This window comes from Zophobas morio, unplaced genomic scaffold, assembly GCF_036711695.1.
Source record: "Zophobas morio isolate AGI-343-1 ecotype UQ-CSIRO unplaced genomic scaffold, CSIRO_AGI_Zmor_V1 ptg000005l, whole genome shotgun sequence".
Lineage (NCBI taxonomy): Eukaryota > Metazoa > Arthropoda > Insecta > Coleoptera > Tenebrionidae > Zophobas > Zophobas morio.
In genome coordinates this window covers 4,914,614-4,939,895 of record NW_026972110.1, presented here as the reverse complement: position 1 = coordinate 4,939,895, position 25,282 = coordinate 4,914,614, and the positions used below count along the sequence as shown (strand labels likewise).

General features: G+C 32.3%; 1 protein-coding gene across 2 annotated transcripts in view; it reads right to left on the bottom strand.

Annotated features, from left to right (window-relative positions):
- LOC135122303 (long-chain fatty acid transport protein 4-like) overlaps nt 1-17,349 on the bottom strand; it is a 48,321-nt gene extending 30,972 nt beyond the window's left edge. Inside the window, exon 1 of one of the 2 annotated variants that reach the window (XM_064046511.1) lies at nt 17,325-17,349. In XM_064046511.1, coding sequence (XP_063902581.1) covers nt 17,325-17,327 — 3 coding nt within the window. In that variant the 5' untranslated portion in view covers nt 17,328-17,349. Of the gene's footprint in view, nt 1-5,677; nt 5,876-17,324 lie in introns of those variants that run through there. The other variant, XM_064046503.1, reaches the window with a different exon arrangement.
- Nucleotides 17,350-25,282: the final 7,933 nt, after the last annotated feature.

Here is a 25,282-nt window from a genome sequence, read left to right as displayed (position 1 = left end):
TGATAAAGCGGATACTGTTCTTTGTTACTGTTGCAACATATTCGTTTTTGTTATATAATTATTGTAACGTTAATCTGAACCACACTTAGAGTCAGCCGTCGATGTTAATTATGGGAAAAATTAGAACAATAACTTGTATTCACGATTTTTGACTTATAGGATCCTCTTATTTGCTCTACAGGGTGTCCCAGAATTCGCGCCATTCCCGTGAATGACATGTTCCCTGTCCCGAACTGTGCCGTAATTCGCAAAAAGAATTGTCCAGGCTTTAACCGTGTGAGAACTGGAAGGCGATTAAGTTGACCAATAGAGAGGCTGCTTTTATATCCGAACGTTTCTATGTTCAAAGTTACCTATGCCAAGAACAAAAAATCGGGTAATACTAAAGTTGAATGAATTTTTTTCGAATCCCCCTCCGTCAACAAAAGGAAACAGAAGTGTGGTTATAAATTTAATCATTTTGACAATTGTTTGTCATAAACTGTCACGAAGTTCATCACTGACCTGAACAGACGCTTCTGCCCCCAAAGATGACTGATTAATGTACACAGAGACGTCAAGGTTTACTTTAAGGCAAGTAGCATGGCACAGAAGTTATTTCTGCTGCCATTCTAGTTAAATTGTGTTTAACTGGGCTGTACATGTCATAAGAGAAGCTGTTTCATTTCATCGTAGGCAAATTATACATTTATTACTATTCTACATAGAGTAGCTACCGAAGAGCAGGTATTAGAAGTGATTTTCTTAGAGCCCCGTGAATAATGTGTTGTTCTTTTTAACGAAAATTAGTACATTTTCAGAATGCATCATATGCCTGATATTAAGTTTATCGTTATTTCTAAAAAAGAGTACCACATGTCCATTCAAAGAACGTTATTAAGTGTATTTAAACATAAATATCGCTTTTGATTAATCAGTGATTATGATTTTCAATAAACAGTATCAATTTTTACTGAACAGCTTTGTTGCTGATACCTAATCTAAGCAACGAAAAAATAGACGAGACTCCACTTCTCTGGTGTATTAAGATCATAGGTATCTGCTGTGGTGTCAATCATGTGGGGGAGATACTGAAAACTGAGACTTATTCAAGAATAATATTGATGTTGCACATGATGATTTAAGACAGTTTCTTTAAAGTTGTGAGTACATACTTTCTAGAGATTGAAAAGATACGAATAAAAATTATAACAATAATTGCAATTTTTTTTAAGAACAATACAAACAATTTATGGAGAATGTACACGCTATGCAGCCACTGCTGTGCGCGAATATACAGGTCTTTTCCCCAATCATCGGCTCCTTGACCAGCATGTGTTTCGTCGTTTGTTGCATCCAGCAAAAGAAGATGGATCTTTTCAGCCTATGCGGAAAGCCGTGCTGGGGCTCCACGGATTATACGCATAGACGGTGAAGAACAAGTGGCACAAATGATTGGATGCTCAAGATCGATCATGCATCGTATCCTTACAGAGAAAAATCTGCATCCTTACTATTGACGAAAGTGCAGCATCTGCGACGAGCCGACTGCGCGACGAGTGCATGTTGCTATATGGTTACTGCGACAAAATGAACTAAATCCTGATTTTTCACGGCACATTCTTTTCGCCGACGAATGTTCATTTTCCCGAAAAGGAATATTTAATGCGCACAATTCACTTCTGGGCAAACGAAAATCCACATTTCGCTAACGTGAGAGCATATCAAGAGCAATACTATTAATCTATGGGCTGGAATCGTTGTACTGTAACGTTATTAAACAATGTGCTCAAAATGACCACCATTAACTTCAATGCAAGTTCTAGCTCGTTGAATTATGTTGTGTTGTGTATTATGTAACATCTCAGGAGTAACTGTAGCGTAGGCTTCGTGCAGTCTCTCTTCCAGTTCTTCTAACATATCTAGGGGTTCTCTATATACGTAATTTTTAATTTGATTCCAAAAAAAAGTCCAAAGCAGAAAGGTCTAGAGATCTAGGAGGCCAGATATTAGTACTGCCACGCCCAATCCACCTATGACGATACTCTTTTCAATGTTCGTCGTACAAGTATCGAATTATGTGGAGGAGCGCCGTCGTGCTGAAACCACATATTCCGCCGTACATTCAAAGGAACGTCTTCCAACAATGCCGGAAGCTCTAGTCGTAGAAAATTAGCATATGCATCCCCATTAAGGCGATCAGGTAATCTGATAATTTTATCAGATGCATTAAAATTTTTACCACAGTAGTACCAATGATTCCAGCCCATAGATTAATAGTAAATCGCTCCTGATATGCTCTCACCCTAGTGAGATGTGGATTTTCGTGTGCCCAGAAATGCCAATTGTGTGCATTAAACATTCCTTCTCGGGAAAATGAACATTCGTCGGTGAAAAGAATGCGCCGTGTAAAATCAGGATTTAGTTCATTTTGTCGCAGTAACCATTGAGCAAAATGTACTCGTCGCGGGTAGTCGGTTGGTCGCAGATGCTGCACTCTCGTGTAATGGTAAGGATGCAGTCTTCTCTCTTGAAGGATACGATGAGTGGTCGATCTTGAACATCCACTAATTTGCGCTACGTAGAGGACACTTCTCCTAGGATCCGCTTCCATGTTTCCTAACACTTGCTCTTCAGCACCTACACGTACATTCCGTGGAGCCCCAGCACGGCCTTTCCGACTAGGTTGAAAAGATCTTCTCTTGCTCGATGTAACAATCGGTGAAACACATGTTGGTCTGGGTGCCGACGATTATTCACGGGGCTCTAAGAAAATGACTTCTAATACCTGCTCTTCGGTAGCTACTCTATGTAGAATAGTAATAAATGTATTATTTGCCTACGATGAAATGAAACAGCTTCTCTTATGACATGTACAGCCCAGTTAAACACAATTTAACTAGAATGGCAGCAGAAATAACTTCTGTGCCATGCTACTTGCCTTAAAGTAAACCTTGACGTCTCTGTGTACATTAATCAGTCATCTTTGGGGGCAGAAGCGTCTGTTCAGGTCAGTGATGAACTTCGTGACAGTTTATGACAAACAATTGTCAAAATGATTAAATTTATAACCACACTTCTGTTTCCTTTTGTTGACGGAGGGGGATTCGAAAAAAATTCATTCAACTTTAGTATTACCCGATTTTTTGTTCTTGGCATAGGTAACTTTGAACATAGAAACGTTCGGATATACAAGCAGCCTCTCTATTGGTCAACTTAATCGCCTTCCAGTTCTCACACGGTTAAAGCCTGGACAATTCTTTTTGCGAATTACGGCACAGTTCGGGACAGGGAACATGTCATTCACGGGAATGGCGCGAATTCTGGGACACCCTGTATAAATAAATTGATTTTTGTAGTGTTAAAATAATTTTAAATAACGTTTGAGTTAAGTCGCTTGAACTTTAGTTTACTACATGTCATGGATATGTTCAGCAGTGATAATTATATCTTTTAAAAATGGGTTATTTTTCTTCAACAACCCATGCACGTATATTCGGAACATGCGGAGTAATCTATCAAAAATATATTCAGATCAAACAGGTTTTCTTTTTGTCCTTTTTTAACATTCATTGAACAGGAGTTTTTAAATTGCCAGGTTGTTAATTTTAGAATTAATTGTGACATCAATGGAAATTTTACAATAAACTGCTTACAAAAGAACTCGCTGGAAACATCGAAAGAATTTTGTACAGATTTACGATATTGTTGCTTAGTTCAAAATCAAAATGTAATTACGTAGTATAGCTGTATGTAGAGGAGGTAAATCTACAATACATGCGATAAGAAAACCAATATTGTATAATATTTCCTTTAAGTACCTTTATCTAGCTATTACATATTTTTTTGATCAACAACATTATCAATTTGAGTGTTGTAATAACCGGTAACTCATCATCGTTGTCATTATATAATGGAAATACCGTGTATTATTAAAGAAATAATAAGCTTCATTCTTTGTTCAATGAAATTATTTTATATTAACAAAGACTAAAACTCGAAGGACTATTATTAGAAAAAACAAAAGTGCTTGTCTATTTAAGAACCTGACATTTCTGTTTTATATTTCTCAGTTAATGCCAGTCACAACGTTTTCTGCATGGAATTTTAGGTGCCTTCATTTTATTGCAAAATTTTAAATATAAGCTGTCCATAACTTTCCTTATATAACGCAAGGTCAGTCTTGTTAAAAACAGTTTGTGATCATCCTTTTTTTTTCAATTTTAGTGAAGTTTTTGCATAACTTATTTTTAAAAATCAATATCTCAATTATATCTATAAGGAAAATTGGAAACACGGTTTTGAACACTTTTTTCACCTTACAAAACTCCAGAAATCGTACCAGAAGCTGCTATTTATTATATCTCAGTTCCAACAAATAAAGGGGAAAATATATCTGATACAATTTGTAAAATTTTCTAAGGTGAAAATAGTGGTGAAAACCGCGTTCCAAAACTTCGATAAGTTATTGAAATATTGATTTTTTAAAAAACGTGATGCAGCAATTTCAACAAAATTTAAAAAATATATGAAAGTTGTCGACAGATTACATTTAAAACTTCATAACAGTAAGTGTGTTAATAATGAAGATATTACGTTCTGAAAATATATTGACAACACCATAAGGGTCAAACATAGCGACTCGTCTTAAGTAAACTCTGATTTTTTACATTTAATTGTCGTCTAAAATAAAATATAGATGTATTTCAGTGACATAAAATACAATATAAGTAATGTTTACGATTTTTTAATTTAATACACAACCTGTAAATCGAATCTTATGCTTTTCAGTGGCTATAGTTTTCAAGGTTAGGAGAAAGGAATATGCACGTCTCGAAATAAATGCAGTCGTATATGTTGTAGTTTATTTCAAAAACCGAAGCTTGCTAAAAATCTAGGTTGATAAAAATAAACTAATAAAATGGTATTTGTAGGTAAAAGTTAAATTACTGATCATCAGTTATGTAATATTATGTATTTGTTAACTTATTCACATCCCCATATTAAATTCTAAGATAAAACTGTACCTATTTATTATTATATATTACATTTACTGAAAAGAGAAATGCAGTACTCGTATGAACCGTATCCCCCTTTCAACTCATTTTGCAATCGACGTAAAAAAAATAGTACATCGAAGGTTAAATTTAACATTATGTTATTACTTATTCTTATTACCATCAACTACTAACATATATATGGAAAAATATAATGGAATCGGGGTTTCCAAGGATTTACATTTTGCAAACAGTTTTGTAACAAATTCTTACATCGATAATTGCCATTTATTATATGTCTCACCTTTTAACAGAGAATGTAGTTCAAATGTATCAACCTAAAATAGCATGTTCTGTAGAATGCCATTAATTTGTTGTGTATTTAATCTTAACAGAGAAATATTGCTCTGAAAAATCAAGATGCACTCTGCGCATAAAATTGTTTAAATATAAATATGTTAATGTTTGAAATTTGACATGGACACGAACTTAAAATTAAATATTTTAAAGTGTAATCCCATTACAAAGTCAATAAACATAACAATTTTATAAAATGACCATTGGGGCCTTTGATTTTGCTTAGCAGTCTCAATAAAAACATTTTCTAAAACGAAGTTCAATGAAAGTTAAAAAAATATACATAATTAGAATGATAGTGTCAAAACTAGATGAAGAGTGAATAAATATAATATCCTCCATACCTTTCCATTACTTTTTTTATCCATCGGAAAAATGCAAATACGCACACTAAGAAAAACTCAGTACTTACAACTATTAAACATAATTGTATGTACTATTGTTAACACTAAAACGTTAAACTTTCACGAATAATTAACCGTTGTTCGAGCACTATGCACACAGCGTCTGCTTTTCTTTGCGACAGGACTTTGAATGGACACTGACAGTGAACCTTTTCACTTTGATACCCCCCTTGCTTTTAATTCACCTGGTTATTACCATTTAAAATAAGTGTTCGAGTTGAACCAACAATAATAATTTTAATCTTGTGAGTGTTAAATACAATATTTAGAAGATTTCTAATCCTTTATTTTTAATTACTGCGAATGTGGAGTTCCATCGAAACGGAAAATCATAATTTAGATGAGTTTGTAAATCTTATAATAAAGTCTTGCTTTCTAACCGCCGTAAGTAGGTAACGTAAATTATAAAACTTCGTATCTCCACTTTCTAAGCCGATTGCAAAAATTTGCTGAAGGAATCGACGGAATAGGTATGCAATGTGTATGTATGTACCCGATTAGATTGAGTAACGTTTGTAAGTTCTGTGTTTTATGTAATCATATTTACCTACTGATTAAAATTATTTTTAAAAAGTGTTGTGTTAAATAAATAGGTAGCTCATTAAAAGCAAATAGCCAAATGACTGATAGGGTCAAATCACTAAAAATATTTAAGAATGACTTAAATATGAAATAAATGCGTCTGTAATGACGGCTCGATTCGATCGTAAACAATAGGCTGGTATCTAACTTGCATAATTATAATTGATTATAATCAACTCCTCAGTATCCTGTTTTGTTAGAGCAGAACATACACCTAAATTATTTTTGTACAGTTTTTGGTAGAATCAGTTACGAATTTAAAAAGGTAATACTTGTAATGTATTCAAAAATTTTAAGGATATTTCAACTTTTTTATTTTGCCAATACACGACTTTTTAATTTACGAGTAAGAGGAAAAATGATATTTTAAATATATATAGGTCAGAAACGTTTCTTAGTCGATTTCATCTCACTGTAACGGAATAAATTCATTTCAAAGAAACTTGTTTCATTTCATTTTCTTCCACTTAAGATGCTTTTTAAACTCGGGTTGCCCTAAAGAAGTCAAGGACAATACCTTTTAAGTAGCAGCCAACTGCGTTGATTAGTTTATTGTTTATACATAGCTATTGTTTTTTATTGTTTGGTTGTCGCTGTTACTTGTATTAACACTACCTTGAGTCTTAGTTGTATAAAAACTTACTAGATGTGTTCAGTAACTATTTATGTACAGGCTGTCCCAGATAAAACTTCCGGAATCATATCTAGAAAACGGATGAAGATATTGAAATTCTGCAAACCCCATTGTTTTTAGCGTCCAGGGGGAAGGTTAATTTGGTGCATTGCATGATATGTATTATTATGGCGTAAGCACCTACATTTTTTTAAATTGCAATTGCAATGCATATAACTAAGAATGGCCTCTTATTATGAAAAAGGTACGAAATATAGAGTTTCAAAAGCATCCAGCACACGTCCCAAGAATATAAAGGACATCTGAAATATATAGATATATATTGTTGAATTTGACTTGTCAGTATAATTGTATGTTATTGATTATTATATTGTTTTTGTTCTGAATAGTGTTTATAAGTGTATTATAAACACTATTCAGAACAAAAACATAATTTAATGATCTTTGAAAATCCATTCAAAAAATATACGTCGTAAATGAAAAAATATGAATTTGCATCGCGACGCCGACGGCATAATGTATCATCTTTGCAGTTTCAAGATAAAAACAATGGCGTTTACAGAATTCCAGTATATTTACCCGTTTTGAAGACATAAGACCGCGGAGTTTTATCTGGGACATCGGTAGAGTGAACGATGAATAATATTCTGTAATCTTTTTTTAAATCATTCAGGCACAACTGATTTAGCGCAGTTTTTAATCCTGCAATCTGCTAAGCATCTGAAACCATAATTGTTATAACGAGCGACAAAGAAAATCCTCTAGTTAGTAACTGATTTTCTTTTTTTCGGAGACGTAGGTCGTAGAAAAAAGAAAACCACCAAATGTGCACAGATTCATTGTCATATGTCATATGTGTCGTTTGAATTTTCGTGTTTGATTCAGTTGTTTGTGTTCAAGTTTGCATCATGTCACTTCGTTATAGCCTCCCTTTTTTTCGTAAAAGACGATCAACAGGTAAATTGAACTTTTTTTTGTGGGTCCTTATTTTTAATATAAACTGATTCTGTGTAACTAAAAAAAAAAAAACACTATAGACATAAACATTTGTTGCCTTTGTGGACATGGTGTGAATCATTGGCGGTGAGTAGGTACGTGGGTGCATCCGAAGGAGTGCACCTGACGAAAATATCGAACTTTTTTTTCAGGTTTTATATTATTTAATTTTTTATCTTGTAAGCAACAGTTATTGTTAAGAAAGCATTATTTTATTTATCAATTTTTGGAATTTGGACGAATCCATTAACCGCCTTTGAACCTGTTTACATCAAATGCAATTTTTTGTTAGTCTAGCTTAATTCTCTCAAGAAGATGCTTTTGTGTGGAACATAAATACTTATTCTATTAACAACAACTGGAGATTGAAGTAACCTTGATCATATTTATTAATTTTATGGTACACGGTGTATGTTGCCACTCCTACTCCGCATCTACTAAAATGGCTTTGTAATAAGAACAAACAAAAACAAGCCAGTTACCACGACAAATCGTAAGTACAACATTTAATACACAATTGAATTCTAAGCGTATATGTACCTACGGGATTATATATGCACATAAGTACATACGTATGCATGCCACCGTATACTTACATGTAAAAACAGTTGCAATTTTCTTATAATTTGATCAGAATAATAATACCCACTTACTTCGCCATATCGTAGGCAATGGAATTAAGGGGACAGACACAGAATCAGAATCAGAATCCACCAAAGAATCTCTACCAGAAAGTCTAGAAATTGATCTACCTAAATCGTCAGTAAATAATAGTCCATCGTTTCGTTTAAAATCTCGAAAATTTTTACCTAAATCGTCCAATGTTTTTCCTGGGTTTATTACAACTTGGAGAAAGATAAAGTAGTTTGTAAAGTATGCGTGGACAACATTAAAAATATAACTTTGGATTCCTTAACACCAGTAAATATACAGTCTTATAAGTGTTTCTGTGTAGAAGGATTTTCTTCTTGAAAAAAACTATATCGATATTCAGATATCACGAACGATATAAATTTCCTATGAGATCTGTGTTTGGCATCACATAAGAAAGGAGTTAATGTTGTTTCTATCATTAACAAAGAAAAACTTAATTAAATGAAAGAAGCGCCGGTTGCATTGATTAAGTTTATTTCTTCTCTCCAAGATTTGAGAGTTCAAGGTTTGGCAATTAGGGGTCACACAGAAAAATATTCAAATTTTTACAGACTTTTGCAAACAAGATCTGAAGACGTATCAGCTTGAAAATCGTGGTTAAATAAGAACTCGAAATACGAGTGGTTACCAAAAGACAATCGATATTGCACGAGCAGGTTTCCTTCTGTTTGCGCTTTGCCCATGAGCCTGTTTATGAACATTTCATAGGATTTTACGAGACTTCTTCTACTACAGCCGAATACCCCAAAAATTGACAAAGATGTTCTGATTAGAGCGGAATGATCTTTAAAAGACTGCAGAGAATGTTATCATGGTGCAAGCAATGTAGTAGTCATCTCAGTGATTTGCAAACTCGAATTCAAGCTATGCGATTAAATAATAATAAAGCTCAAGCTTTTTAAGTAACACTAAGGACTTAATAAATCTAATAAGAAAGTCTTCCAAACGTTCCAAAAGGACGACGTAGAGGAACATAGCTACATCGAAACTTTGAAACTGTTTTGCCCCACACGATGGTGCCTACGAATAATTTCTCTAGAATCAGTAGTGTTAGAGTTTATTAAAATTTTTAGAGGAAATTAACGAAGAATCTACAAGTGAAATTGAAACCAAAGTCAATGCTCATTTAAAAATCGTCAGTGTTTTGAAACATTGTTTCTCATTAGAACCTTCATTTTTACATTCGAAAAAGTTGAATTCTTGAATTCATCTTTACAGAAGATATCACAGCATTTTAATGAAGCGATGAGACTTATACAGAGTGTTACTGATAGCTTAAAAAACAAAAAGAACGAAGGTTTTAATATTCCTTGGCAAGACGTTATTAAGTTTGGTCAGGACATGCTACTAGATGAACCCGACCAAAATCTGAAAACGCGCCGCCTATGGTGTGAACCAAATATAATTATATTTTTAAACACGGTAAAACGTTTTCCGGGTTTGGACCAAACAAATTTGAAAAAGGTTTTGAGGTTTTGCCTACTTTCGTACTTGAGGAAACGATGAACAAGAAGTCCAGGAAAGAAGAGAGCGTCATCGAAAGTGAATCTTAAATTTGAATTAATGATGAATTTGTTTCAACCATTTACTTCTTACAGCCACTCTGAATTTTATAAAACTTTGTCTAGCTTTAAGATTTCTTTAAAAAATTTCATTGAGCAAAAAATTGATTAGGCTGCTGGGTCCGAAACATTCGAAATACCTACTCTATTTTTAACATTAGGTGCGTAAATATCTTTTTTTTTAGGAGTAATATTCTTTGAATTACGTTCAGTAACAAATCCTTTAATGATGCGATAAAAATCGACGTCTGTTAAAATCTACTATCACAATAATTGAATCAGTCGAATTTGGTGAAAAGCTTGTGGATAAATGCAGAAAAACTGAACCCAGAATGGTTTTACCACGTTTTTTTTGTTTAAGTGGCAACGGAAGATACTTAATTATTTGCATAAAATTTACAATTTTCATTATAATTTTTAGTGTAACGTGAATCTTTATTTCCGCTAATCTGATTGTTAAGCATGTTAGAAACGAATCTTCATTTTAAGTCTCTTGATTTAGTTGCTTCCAATACTTTTTGTTTGTTTCTTTTTCTCATTTAGATGTGCCTCACTCTCACTTTAGAATTCTCTTTGTAAATAAACACACATAACAAGCCAGGAAGGGTTCAAGGTCTTTTTCAGAATTCGTGACGTTCACTGAAAATATATTCCACTGGGGGAATTCCCAATGCGGTTTATAAACTTTATACTTTGCAGCATTTCGTGGAAAATGTTACATGGTACAATCGTCTGGGAATATTATTTGTTTTTTAAGAGTGAAGTTGGAAAGGATTTTATTATTTTTTATATTTTTTCAGTTATTTTCACGTATATGTTGTTTAATAAAAAAAATAAGACGTTTACCCAGGATTCTTGCTTGATTAATTTCTTGCTTTCATGTTTCTTTTGGAAATCATGTTATTTTAATTTTCTGAGTTTACTTATTTTGTCTATGTAAATTAGAATATTACAAATTACAATAATTTTCTTTAAAATACAAACTCACCGAAAAATGTTATTAACTGTGTGTTACTTTGTAACATTTAGATGCAGATAATAACCTACACACTTTGATTTTATATTTATTAATTGCACGTTACTACTTGCCCAGAGAATAACACATAAGAACAATATTAAGCACAAAAAATAAGTGGCACGTGAAAAATATGTTCTGATTCGCTCAAGAAGAAACAGTAGTTATTTTATAATTACATACCTATTTTAAAAGCAATTTGCTATTGAGCACAGCGAACCACATTTACATTCGGAACATAAAATTTGTATTTTTAATTATCTAATGTATGCGTTGTAGTAATTACCGTAATTTTAAAAATCTGTCGCATTGTCCTTGTTTTCGATTTTTTTATTTATTTTTAGCTATTACAGTACAGCGAAAGAATCTTGCTAACAAATACATCTCATTGCTTTATATTTAATTAATTATTTTAATATCATAAACATATTTATATTTTTGTATTCAGAAGTGAACATATCGTATTTCTGACAGATTTTATCCTGGTGGAAATAAAATTAATAAAATAAGGGATTCTATTTTTACGTTAAAATTTGACTTGATAATAATCTGACTACAATAAGCTCTCATTATAATGTTTATTTTGCCGTTTGAGGATGTGTTCTTTGACCGACCTCTTATCAAACAGGTTATTAAATTAATTAAACACATTACGCTTAGTCTAGGTAGGAGAACATTCTGACGTCTTCTGTATTGTGTTCGGGTATTTAAAAGATAATTTATAATCGACGTTTAATTGCTTATAATAGCCTCATATATTAGTTTTCAACATACTTATTACTCCTATGGCACTTTGTTATTACTGGATTTTATTACAAACGAATTATTTTCAATAAAACATGTTTTATTATGCTAAAAATTTAAATCAGTAGTTTATTAAAACCTAAATCTACATCAATCTACAGCATTAGCATTATTTAAATGAGTGAATAAATGCATTTCTTATTGTAATAACTCTTTGAATGAATAGTGAAGAAATCATGACTAACAAAAATATCGATAAAGTGTCAAAGCATAAATTTATATTTTTTGTAAGACGTTGAAATTTATGTGTTTGTTTTATTTGTACCTGGCATGATGACTGATGAAGTGATGTGATGACTATATAGTAAAATAAAAATTGATTAAAGGTGTGCTATATTATAGATAGTTTATTCATTGAACGAACAGGTTTTACAGATACAAATGTAAAATTGTACGCATATAGAGGTAAAAACAAAGAATTATATGATGGAAGAATTAATAGTGCCTAGTTAATATAGTTGTATGGTATGGTTAATGAGATGAGAAATTTAATGGCAACAACATCACTACATTAGTCATAAATGTTGCCGAAAAATAGCTCATCTCAACTTTGGAAACAATTTTTGAAAAGATGCACTCTGATAATCCGACATTCGGAAAATAATGTACTACGTTTCTAAATTATTAAAAGTGCTTGTATCCACAAGTGAAACAATATCAAACCATTCATCTCAAGTTTTCTATTTCAGAGGTTATCTGTCGTTACTGGTTTGACATTTTCGGAAACTGATGTTCTGTGTAGTTTATGACTTGAATTTAAGTACGATTTTTCTAGCACATAAATATTCTCAGATACCATCGTATTATGATTATTATTTTCCGCATTTCACCCGTGTGGATTTGAAGTTGGTTGCAAGGGAATAGTTAAAATAATAAAATAACATAATAGTTATTTATGCATCAAGGGAATAAACTGCCATATTAATCCTGAGACTGTAAATGATGCATCTTCAGTCGAGGGATTAAGAAAGTTTATTCCAGATTTGCATACAAAACTTTTCCTACCAACCGATTAAATAAATTACAAACGAAAATGATGTTTTCGTGTTAGGGATACACTTAAATAACTTAAATAAAGTGCGGTGACAGTTATCAAGGAAACGAGTTTGTTGTGTGGCAAAAAAAAAACACTTGAAATATTCAATTGATTTAATGAATAAAATGGAATCAAAAATGGAAAAAATGAACATTGGAGAAGAGTTTGAGATACCTTTGGCCATTACGGCAAGAGCTAAAGATAAAGATTTGTTACTGGTTCAGTTTTCTGTAATTTCTGAATCCTGTAAAGCTTCATCGCTCTGGTCGTACCATTTGAAAATTAAATCAAATTGATTTATTCATCGTAATGTGGACATCAGTAAATATCCAACATTGATAAGTTTTCTTAAAAGAAATGCGGAAGGATATAGAGCAAAGGAATCAAAAATTTTTAATATACACCAAATTACGCTATTCATAAAAGAAGCTCCGGATGAAATGTACTTAATGCCCAAGGTAACTGGTTTCTTATTATAAAATTAACAGTTAACAGTTTATAATATGTGACAATGTTTAATAGGTGGGCATAATGATGGATATTGCTGAAGCGATGAGGTGTCAGGAACTCTTAAATTTATCAGTAGATGATATTCGAGATGAAGGAGCTGTTACAATTGTTAACGTCAAAGATAGAAAAACTAGGATTGATGGGTCTTTTCATATTGTGAATCCTAAGGACAAATCATCGCTGAAATTAATTAACCTGTGCATGTATGCACATTTCAAGTATGCATCTCTTAGACCACAACACATCAACCATAGACGCTTTTTCATTTTTTATAAAAACGGTAAATGTTCAACTCAACCAAGAGGAACAAATACTTTCGGCAAAATACCATCGATTATTGCAAGCTATTTGAAGCTTCCTGATATTAAATTATATACTGGGCACTGTATGAGCAGAACATTAGCTACTCTGTTGGCAGAGAGTGGTGCTGATTTAACGACTGCGCCTAAGCGGTTGGAAATCTTGAAATGTTGAAGGCTACAAAATATAATCTTCAGCTTAAAGTAAAACGCAAAACAGATTTTGACTAATAATAATGAAAATAATGAAAATGAAGCTTCAACCAGCAAAAACGAAATTTCAACTAGCAAGACCAACAAGGTTTCTGTCGTTGGCAATAGAAATAATGAATTCATGGTTACTGTTAATGCAAATGTTAATGTTAATAAATAAAAGAATAAAATTTGGTATTTCACTTAAATTGTTCTTATTGTATTCCCTAAAAATAAAGCACCACTTTATTTCCGGTTGGGGTGGGAGGAAAAGTTAATAAACATATTATTAATAAATAAACAAAATTGAACCTACTTCACAACTGCTACCTGCGTAAATAACTAATTATTTTAAAAAATCTGTTTCGGAATTGGCATAGATCCGATCCTAGGGTTTCCGGTTTTACCAATGACGAAAACAGTTTTTTAAGGAATATTCTTTTTACTATTTTTGGAAAGGTGTGTTAATTTGTAAACACAAACCATAAAATATCTATTTTTATTTCACATTTACTAGAAATGTTTTTATATAGATTCTTGTAAATTTCCATTTAGCATATTAAGAAACAATAATCCCAATGAAAAGAATTCAAGCAAAAGGGCAGTCCCACCGGAAATACTACTATCAATTTTATAATGTATCTAATAAATATTGCTGAATCTGTGAATTGTATGTTATCGAAATGTTTCTGTAAAAAATGGCATGGTAATTGCAGCAATCATTTGTGTAAAACACCTGATAGTCTGGTAATTTCAATTGCTCCTGCATGGGTAGAACAACTTTAGAAACTGAATAAAATTATAATTTATTACAGGGGTCACCGCTGATTAATCATGAGCGTTATACCAGCTAGTTTTTTTCATATACATATTTTACACACGAAGATGTGGTTAGTTAGTAATGACGTCAAACTACTGCTGTCTTGACGTAATTCTTAATCCGAAAATTTTCCTTTCTGTACAATTTATGTTGTTGACAAAACCTGTTTCTTTTACTAAATGGTTTTTTGTAAGTACTGCTTTTGTACAAATAACCAAGGAGTTATAAAAGTATATGAAAAACAGGAACATGTAATTTTAATTCATTATATGAATTTTGCCTACTTTGGTGCTGCAACAAAAAAAAAAAAAAAACTGTTCAACTGTTTCGTTGTGTGTATTCTTGATATATGCAAATTACATGAAAATTGGAAGAAAGCTTTTAACTACCTGTGTCACTTCTTCGTATGAAATATGTATAAATATCGAATTGACAAAATAAAACTAAAAATAAATAGCATTTAAAGCCAACAAAACCAGAATAAAGCAGAGCACAGAAAATTATGAGCAAATTAGAAGATCTTGTGTAATACTCTGTTAAAACAACTACAGACAATTGAGGTAAAAAGATAATATTTTTCAAAAACATGAAAGATCGTATCATCATAGAAAAATTTTATAAATATTCATAAATATGAATAAAAGCCTATTTATTACTCTTCATTTTTGTATTTTTATAGTCAGCGTGGTATACTTATTTCTATTCCTTTTTATTTGTAGATTTCGTGAGTTACTGTTGTTGATTTTTTATTGAATTCCTTTAAATGAACTTGTTTTAGTAGATTTTATGGTTTTATGAATTTATTTAAACGGTTTAATAAAAAAATTTGATTTCTTCACAAATTGAGTACATATATACTTATATTTCTTTTTTAAAACATAAGCAAAAATATAGTCTGCACACTTCGCTTATACTTGTTCTCCCTGAAAGCTGTAAATTATAATAATACGTAAGAAGTTAGCAAGAATATTTTGACTTCAATGTTTTTACAGTAGTGTCACCAATTTTAATGAAAACGGATCAAATGAAAATTCATGCACTTTTTTTATTTTAGTTTTTTATTCATACTTATTTCATTTCATATTATTGCATGATTTATTGACGACCGGTTAGTGCGAGTTTGATCTTTTTTTTATGAATTTGGCATTGTAAGTACCTAGCTATCCGTTGTCAAACAGTAATTTGCTTCTTACATCGTAAATATCCAAAATAAAAGTGGAAGTACTTTTAGTAACTTTAATATTCACAAACTTTAAGTATATTCTATTCTTTGGACATCACTGAGAATTCTATGGAGTTGAATACGGCACATATTTGTTTAACATATCAAGCAATCGATTGTTAGTGTTTCTTTTTCTGACATTATTAATTTATTGTGTCAATGGTGTGAAAAAGTACTTGTGGTAGATTCCATAAGTTGTGGTTCTCTTGTTTTCAACTAGCGCACTAGGGCACTATAAAAATCTTGTCAACAACCTGAATCGTTGTCAGTAGTTAGTATTCAATTCAGTAAGCAATTCTTGGAGATCGTGCAAAACGATTAAAGATAATTACAGCAATGTAGTTGTTTCATTAAATTTGTTTAAAAATAAATAACGGAAATTAAACTTTAGACAATAATGGGAAACTCAGGAACAGATAAAAAGTATTAAATAGAAAAAAACTCAAATTTTCAAGAATTTAATAGCGTGTAGGACCCCTCTTATTGCAGTTTCCAAACTCATTGTTTTACACAATACACAACAGTTGCAAAGTTTGTAAATAATGACCTTCAATGATTTGTAGAATAACTTCGTTAGTTTATTAACGACGAAAATATAGTAGAAAAACTTGGAGGTGCGATCATTTCGAACAGGAACTTATTTAATTTCATTGTTTAAGTTATTTTTAAAGGACTCGGAAACCTCAAATGTTGACTCTGTTTACCTACATACCTAGAACTAAAAAAAAAATGCATATTTTTAAACTTTTGTTAAATTTTTTTTTGACGATTAAGATGGTCAAAATAGTTGGATAGGTCTTTTGATTAAGTTGTCAATAAAATTTTTAAACGAGATTGTAATAAAAATTGTTAAAATCGTCTTGTGTTCTCTTTTATTCCATCACTTATTAGTTGTCTGTGTTATATACTCATATGTACACCTACACCAAATGTATGTAACTGTTAATCAAAGTAATCATTCGTAGTCAGCAATGTCCGTTAAACATATTCCAACAATTTCGAAACAAATTATTTCTTAGGCCACACAATATTTTAGAAAAACGACGAAGTTTAATATAAAGCAATACCCATTAGTAATAAAAAATCAAAATATCGAAAATATCTGTTATTTATTACAGGGTAAACAAGTGGTTGAGGGAAAAATGACGCGCCTTTTAGTTAGTAAAAATCATTACATTACAATCATAGAAAACAAAGTTTTTGTGAAATATAATAATATTGTTTTTCAATCGCATACAACATGAATAAAGGTGTCACATACCATTTCTAAAATCCTTGCTATAGACACAAAAAATACTTCACGGAATATCTATCTAGTCATCTTCTTGGAAAAATATCATTTTTAAAGTAACTGTACGTAATAATATCTGTATCAAACGGCAAAACTAAAGTATAAGTTAGTATCTTCGCAAAGATCAAACTCGAACCAGAACATTATCATAATAACCGTAGGTTCAAAGATCAAATTTTATGTTGTCGGCACCAGATAAAAAAAAATCGTGCACTATTGTAAGAAATCGGCCAGTTTAATTTCTACTTTCATTTTCGTGGTAGCCCATTGCATCCTACACTGTAAATATCGAAAAATACCATTGAAATTATTTTTAAGACTACATTCCCAATATCATCGTACATACTATCCATAATCTGTAGATACATATGTACGTACACTCTGAACACCAGTGTTAAAAAAAAACGAATTTATAACACCAATAATAATTGTCACTCGTCGATTATACCTATTAGTATTAGTATGATTTTGTTTTTTATTTAATAGGTAATAATGATGTATTTACTTTTAATTATATACTGCAGTAATTTATTTTTATTTTTCTTAATTGCAGAACTACTCATTGCGTCTTTTTTATTAAACTATTTACATCGTTTTTAGCGACTTGGAAATTTAGAATTTGTGATCTTTTCTAAGTAGTTTTAACGAAAGCAACTCGTATGATTATATATATTTTTATTTTCTGTTTATTTTGTTTTGTTTGACTTTAAATATTATAAAAATTGTTGATTACAGATTTATTTTTCTATACTATAGTTTTCAATTGTTATTTATATTTTTGAATATTCTTATCTTAATCACTTATGCAATTTGACAAACTTAGTAGATTATTATTGTGTTAAACTGGAATGTATAACAAAATTACAAATTGGTTATATGGGGACAATAACACTCCATTGTCTCTGTTTTATGAATATTGATTAGTGACAATTTGAATTAGCGATATTTTAGTTTAGTTGAAGATATTTATTGAGATCTACACGTCAAGCTACTCGTAACTTGATCATTAGTTTTTGTATTGTTCTTAACTCAATTTCCCAAATATTCATTTTTTCGTTTTTTTATTCATTTAATTTTTTTAATTAATCGACCTAAGATCCTCTCTATCATTTATTTGTTTGTCGTAGATGGAGATTAAAAAAAACAAGTATATAATATTTTTCGTTCTGATTTTGTCAAGCAAATGACACTATACAATTCCGATCAATCGATTGTAGGAAAACGTGAAACAATGAAAACTTACATTTCTAGTGGTGTCAGTGAAATTTCAACAGTAGAAAATTCTTAATATAATGCCGCTTTCTTAGAGTAAAATAATAAGGCTGAGTAGTTGCAGTCAGTTTGAATTTTATACTAATAAGAAATATAATGAAAAATGAAATTAAATGATAAACAATTAAAAATCTTCAACTGTGAACAAAACCCGACAAGGTTAACAAGTACATGTTTTAATTATGCTTTATTGTGTATTCGAGTTCACCGTTAACTACTGTGTTGATTTTATTTTCGTGTTAAAATTATCAACGACTTGAAGACTCCTTTCAAAATCTGAAAGCCTGAAAAATGATAGTAAAGCTTGTAATACCAAAACTTAGTCGTCGTCAGCTTTGGATTTATATTAAGGCACAGTGGGCCCTGGCCTAGGGCATCAAAGCTGGAGGGGCCCCAAAACCTTTGGAAATGTATATTTAAAATTAAAAATTGCAACATTTTATTATTATCTTAGTACTCATTGACAAATTTTTAATTGTTCGAGTAATTCTTTGTGGTAGGTCACCGCTGCTGACACAGGAAATCACATGTGCAGAGGTGGCCAGTTTGCGAGCAAATCAGTACAGAATACTGAACCTTATAGAACCCGTATCCCTATGCTAACAAAGGTTGGTTTGCCGTACAAACCGTGTGCAAGACCATAAAGTAGTTTCCGAAATTCCTGAGAATTTAAATAGGAGATTTTCTAAACAGGTCATTTAAGAAACAATATATTTCAGCATCGTACAGTAGCAGATTTAGTGACTTTCGGCGCTTCGCAATTTGTGCAGTAGCATTACAATTTGATTTTTATTTTAGTACCTTTGTACTGTAAATGTTATTGTTGTCAGTCATATTTAGAAAAGGTGTTCAGTTCTTGTAATTTTCATAAAAGTGAACGCCATTTCATTTTTTATTGAAGAATTTTTTTATTTTGACATTGCCACAAATTAAAAAAAAATGTCAAATTGCTGTTAATTTTTTTTCTGTTATACAAACAGGGTATAATTTTTTTTGGGCTTCGACAGGCGGGTACAATCTTACGAAATCTGTTATTCAAAATGACAACATTTTGAAGAGACTTTCGGGCACCCGTTGGAAGACTCATGCTGTGCAACTTCAGCAGTCTTGGAATCATTTAATAAAATAATAAATACTTTAGACTATATATTTACAAGTATAAATTGTAAATGAAGGTAGATTCTTGTTCAATAAAATTAATAAAGGCGTTATGCAAACACTCCCTTATTCCTGGGGAGGGTTGGGGGCACCACCAGTCTTTGGTGCCTAGGGCATTAGAATAATTAAATCCGGCCCTGGTCGTCGTTAACATAAATTATCTCAGATGTATGTAGGCTAAAAGTCATTGTAACTATATAGGTTTAATAAAACTTGAGCTTAGTTTTACTTAAAAATTGGTCTAAACTGATTTAGATATCTTTCTCCTAAAGCAAAGTGGTTTAAAAAAGTCCCTTTATTACAAAATTTCATCTTACAAAATAAATGATGATGTCATCAATTTTTTAATGTAACATTAGTAACAACACAACTGTGTTCCCAGAATTTACGGAAAATGAAGTATCATAAATTTTTACTGAATCCATAAAATAAAAGAGCTTTCTTCATTATTTTTTAAAGTGCCCTTTATACCTATAATAATATGTATATTCTAAAAAATAAGAGCGGGCTAAAAATTAGGTACATGTATCATATACTTTGCAAAATTTCAAGTTAAAAACAATGGCGTTTACAAAATTTGAATGTTTCGATCTGTTCTCAAGACGCAAGACGGCGGAATTTAATAATTACAGGTCAGTTAATTTAGCACTATTTTTTTTAATTGTGGTGCACTGGTAGATCAAAAACTAGGTATGTTGTCAAATAATACGGACATTTGAATAACAAATCGACAAACTGGCGATAAAAAAGATATTTGAAATTCAAACAGTGGCGGCCAAAAAATCGTGAACATCAATGTCTTTCCACTATCATACACAGCTATTGTACCTTATATTTTTAGTTTTATCATTTTTGACAATGTGATAATGCTAACACTCCATGCGACTTGCGACATAATTAATTAAAATGCCTACACTACATTCAAATTTTTGAAATGGTAGAAAAATGATGTCCAGAATGATTTGTCCGCCGCCGTATTAATGTATCTACTTGTTGACAGCATGTGAGTTATCTCGCTCACAAAATTATTTTGTTTTAAAAACACAAAACTAGAGTTAGGTATATTAGCTCAAGTGGGTAGGTATAATCACAACTGACACTACTGACAGATCGGTTGCAAAGGGCAATTAATAGAAAATAAAAAGTTGGAAAGCATTTTTCAGATAAGAAGGTTAACACAAGATAATATATAGATGCCTACATTATTTATTTAATATGTCGTAACGATTTAATCATATTCTTCTAATAAAAGCGAAAAATTCAGCAAGTAGTTTTGCTAGGGACACTCGTTTATTGCAGTGGCGGCTCGTGACCTTTTGAAATGGGGGGACACAATTTGATTGATGAGTTAAATATGAAGATATAAAACAGGTTGTTATTACCAATTAATAGACGAAATTGTGTGACGGAAATAAATACGTTCAATAAAAGTAAAACAGTATTTGTCCACATAGCTTTTTGCCTTCGGTCAAAATTTCACGTTGATGGCATCTAAAAGTTCATTTTGGACACTTTTACACGTTCCTTTAAAAACCGTTGCTTCTTTCAAATGATTTGATAAAGCAGAGTGCAATTCAGAGCTCGAAATATACTTACCTGGATTTTGTGATTCCTTAGTTTCGTCACGGCCACGTAAAGCAAATTCTAACATTCCACAAAACTTTATGCACATTATTAATCGGCGTAATATGTATATGGCGATTTTTGTCGATCCTTGCGTTATGTGCTCGAATAGTATTAATACAGGGTGTTTGCGAAATGCACCGACAAAAAAATTGGAAGGGTTCCCGAGAGCATAAGGAATGAAAAAACTCCTGTTGTATTATCAAAAGCTGCAAAGTAAATTTACCCTTTATCCAAGCTTTATTCGCGCCACTGTAACAAGTGCTATCAGATTCAATTAATTCACGTTTTGTAAAAACATAGCAACCAAAAACTGACAACGAAAGGTAAAGATTGAAAAGTCTCAAGTAAAAAGCCAAAAGTATTTTTTCAGAAACAATCAATTTGAAACAATTTTGACAGGACGTTTAAACATTTTGGAATAAAGATATATTTTAAATGGTAGTAATTAGTCATTTTTACTTAATTTTCCTTGCGTCGAGGTCCTATTATAACGAGGGCCGGCGAACCACTGTCCAGGGTCGCGGGTCTTCTTTCCCGTTTTCGCGTTCCGCTGTGGTTTTTTCAGTTCTTACAAGAACGCGGTTCTGGACAGTGGTCCGCCGATATTGGTTCCATTGGAATTCCGACGTGATAGGTAATCGTCTGTGTGTTCTTTTTTAGGATGTTCTCATTTTCTCTAGTTATGTACAGACTTAATAATGAATGAGCGTAGTTAACAAAAAGAAACTACTAATAAGAATAAGACTTTTCAACGACGATAACCAACTAAACTTTACTAATCAAAATAAAAATAAAGAATAAAATTAACACAACGTTAAACAAACTACTACAACAAGTTTTCGAAATGACGCCCTCTATTTCGCACACATGCTTCTGCTCGCCGAATTAACGACTGCTGCGTTCTTCTAACCATATCTGGATTATTTATAATCTGGACAGCAACATTTTGAATGCGATTTGTCAACTCTTGCTCCGTATTCACTGAAGTTTGATAAACTACCTGCTTCATGTAACCCCTTAAAAAAACCACAGGGATTGAGATCGGGAGAACGAGGTGGCCACAACACAGGTCCATTCCTCCAAATCTATTTGTTTGGAAAGTTTCGGTCAAACCATTCCCGCACTTCTACGGCATAATGGCAGAGGCCCCATTCTGAAGGTACCATAGATCCCTACGAACATTTAAGGGTACATTTTCCAAAAGTGGTCCTAAATCGTTGTTTAAAAAATCTAAATACGCAACTACCGTCAAGCGAGGAGCCAGAACGTATGGACCTATCAAATTGTTGTCAACCATGCCTGCCCAGACATTTACTGAAAATCTGTCTTGAAAATGCGTTTCCCGTATGGCACCCGGATTTGCATCAGACCAAATATGAGTACTACGAGAATTAAAAACTCCTTCTCTTGTGAAAGTAGCCTCGTTGGTGGTAAAAACCTTCTGCACAAAGTCTGGTTGCTTCCTATTTTTTTGCAGCAACGACTCCCAGAACCGCACTCGACGCGGCAGGTCTTCTGGTTTAAGGGATTCCACGCGCTGCACGTGATATGGGTGAAGCCCTTGTTCTTTTAGGGTTCGCCACACAATAAACGGAGAAACTCCTAATCTGTATGATAATCTGCGAATGCTTATGCTTGGGTTTTCTTCCACAATTTCGACCACGATCCGTCGTACTTGGCTCAAATTTTCGGTTTTCCCGTAGACGTTGAACAATGACACTAATAAATGTTGTGTGATGAGGCAATCTTCGGCCTGGAAATTCCTCCTGGTAGAGACGCTGCACTTCATGAGCATTTGCAAATGCTCTTCCGAAAATCAAGACCATATCGGTCGTTTCGGCATTAGAAAAAGCTGCCATTTTAAAAGTCAATAAATTTACAATGCACCTACAATGGTACATTTTTCTTAGTAACCACATTATCTGTTTAATCAGTAATCACTATTAACTCAGTAGCGTACATGCTATTTTGACTAAATTTTCAATCAATTTTATTTCGAAAACTAAAACACTTTTATTAGAACATTTTTTTCTTAATGATATCTACTCATCCAGACCAATTTTCAGTTGGTGCATTTCACAAACAGCCTGTATAGGCGTCTAGTTGTTTCCGAATGTCTGTAGAAGATTAACCAAGAATATTTATCATACGTGTTACGCCTATTAAAATATCTATGGAAGGTTCTCGTTTTGCCATGAACACTTTTTTATTAATATTTAAATCGGGGGTGGCTCTCCCTAAATTTTTCACTAAAATTTTAGCGTCATGACACAGAGTACGATTTGTTCTTAAATATTCAGCCGAATTTTTATTTACAATCTAACAATTTCACTCGCGCAGAATGAAAACTAAAACCCGCAATTGAGTTACCGCGGCTGGGTACTATCGCTGTATGACCATCTTGCACTTTACTATCGCTACCGCACGCACCGTTTCCATGGCAACGGTGTACACAAAATGTATAAATTAAAAATTAGCAATGATTCGGTCTCCGGCTTTTACCAGTACTTCAACGTATCATATATCCAAGACACAACATCTTTAGATGTACCATCGCTGGACAAAAAAAAACTGAGACACAATAGATAACTAGATAATTTTGAAAATTCGAAATTTAAAACGTGTAAGTTGGGCTCGTTGGGCTCTTCCTGCACAAAAATATTATTTATTAGGCTTGTGAAACCTTTTCTCATATTTTACTTATTGTTTTCAAGAAATTAATCGGAAAGGTATAGGCGTAAACGAGGTCGTAAAATTAGGAACATAATTTGATTCAAGAGAAAAACTGGAATTATAAGTAGAAACATCATACTGAAGATGCCGATTCATCTGATCAGTATTTTGTCATTGCACCATTTGCATCGATCACATTCTGTAGTCGACGAGGCATGGAAGCAACTAACTGCCTCATATATCCAGGTGTTATAGTTTCCCACGCCTCGACAATTTTTTCTTGTAATTCTAGTGCATTTTTAGGTCGAAAATCATTTTGATAAAAATATTTTTGCATTTCTCCCCAAACATTTTCAATTACGTTTAAATCTGGGCTCCTAGAGGGCCAAGGCAAAACATTGACACCCTGGTCCTCCAAATACCGACTTATCAGTCGGGCATTATGAACTGGACAGTTATCCTACAATGGGTTTTATAATTATTAAAAAAAATTGGTCTAAAGAGTTTAAACAGTACTTCCCTCGCTGTCGGAAACTTGACGACTGCATGCCCATCATGTTTTTTTTTCACATTAGATTTTTGTAGTGGGAATTTAAAAAAAAATTGCGATGACGTCATCAACATGTTTGCAAGGACACGTATATCAGTTGGGATAGATGTAGTGTAATACTAAGAATAAAATTATTATATTCTCAAATTTTCGGGAAAATGAATTGGGTCGTTTTGAATATTGATTTTTTATAATCAATAAAATAACGAAACGATTTACTCACGTATACGGCAACTGAAAATCGTTTATGTATAAACATTCTTAATTTAAGATGACAAGCGTAACAGCATACTGAGAGTCAAACAGAGAAACTGTAAACAAAACGACCATCGGTTTTATTGCTTCGACTTCCGCTTATTATATAAAACATTGGGTTTTATTTTAATTCTTGACGGTGAAATTCACAATTGGTTGATTATAAACATGTCTATTTCGCATTCGCGGAACCAAGTGACCGCATAAAACAAATGCAGGTCTGTAATGTTAAAGTCGATGTAAATAAGCGTGCTACCCTTATGTTTCAACCGAGTTTTTCCTTTAACAAATTTTGTGTCTACCAAATTGGGTTGGTTGTTGTGTGATACTAATAATAAGTGTTGCCTTTAATTTAATCAATAAAATAAATTGACTTCATTAATTTTTTTGAACC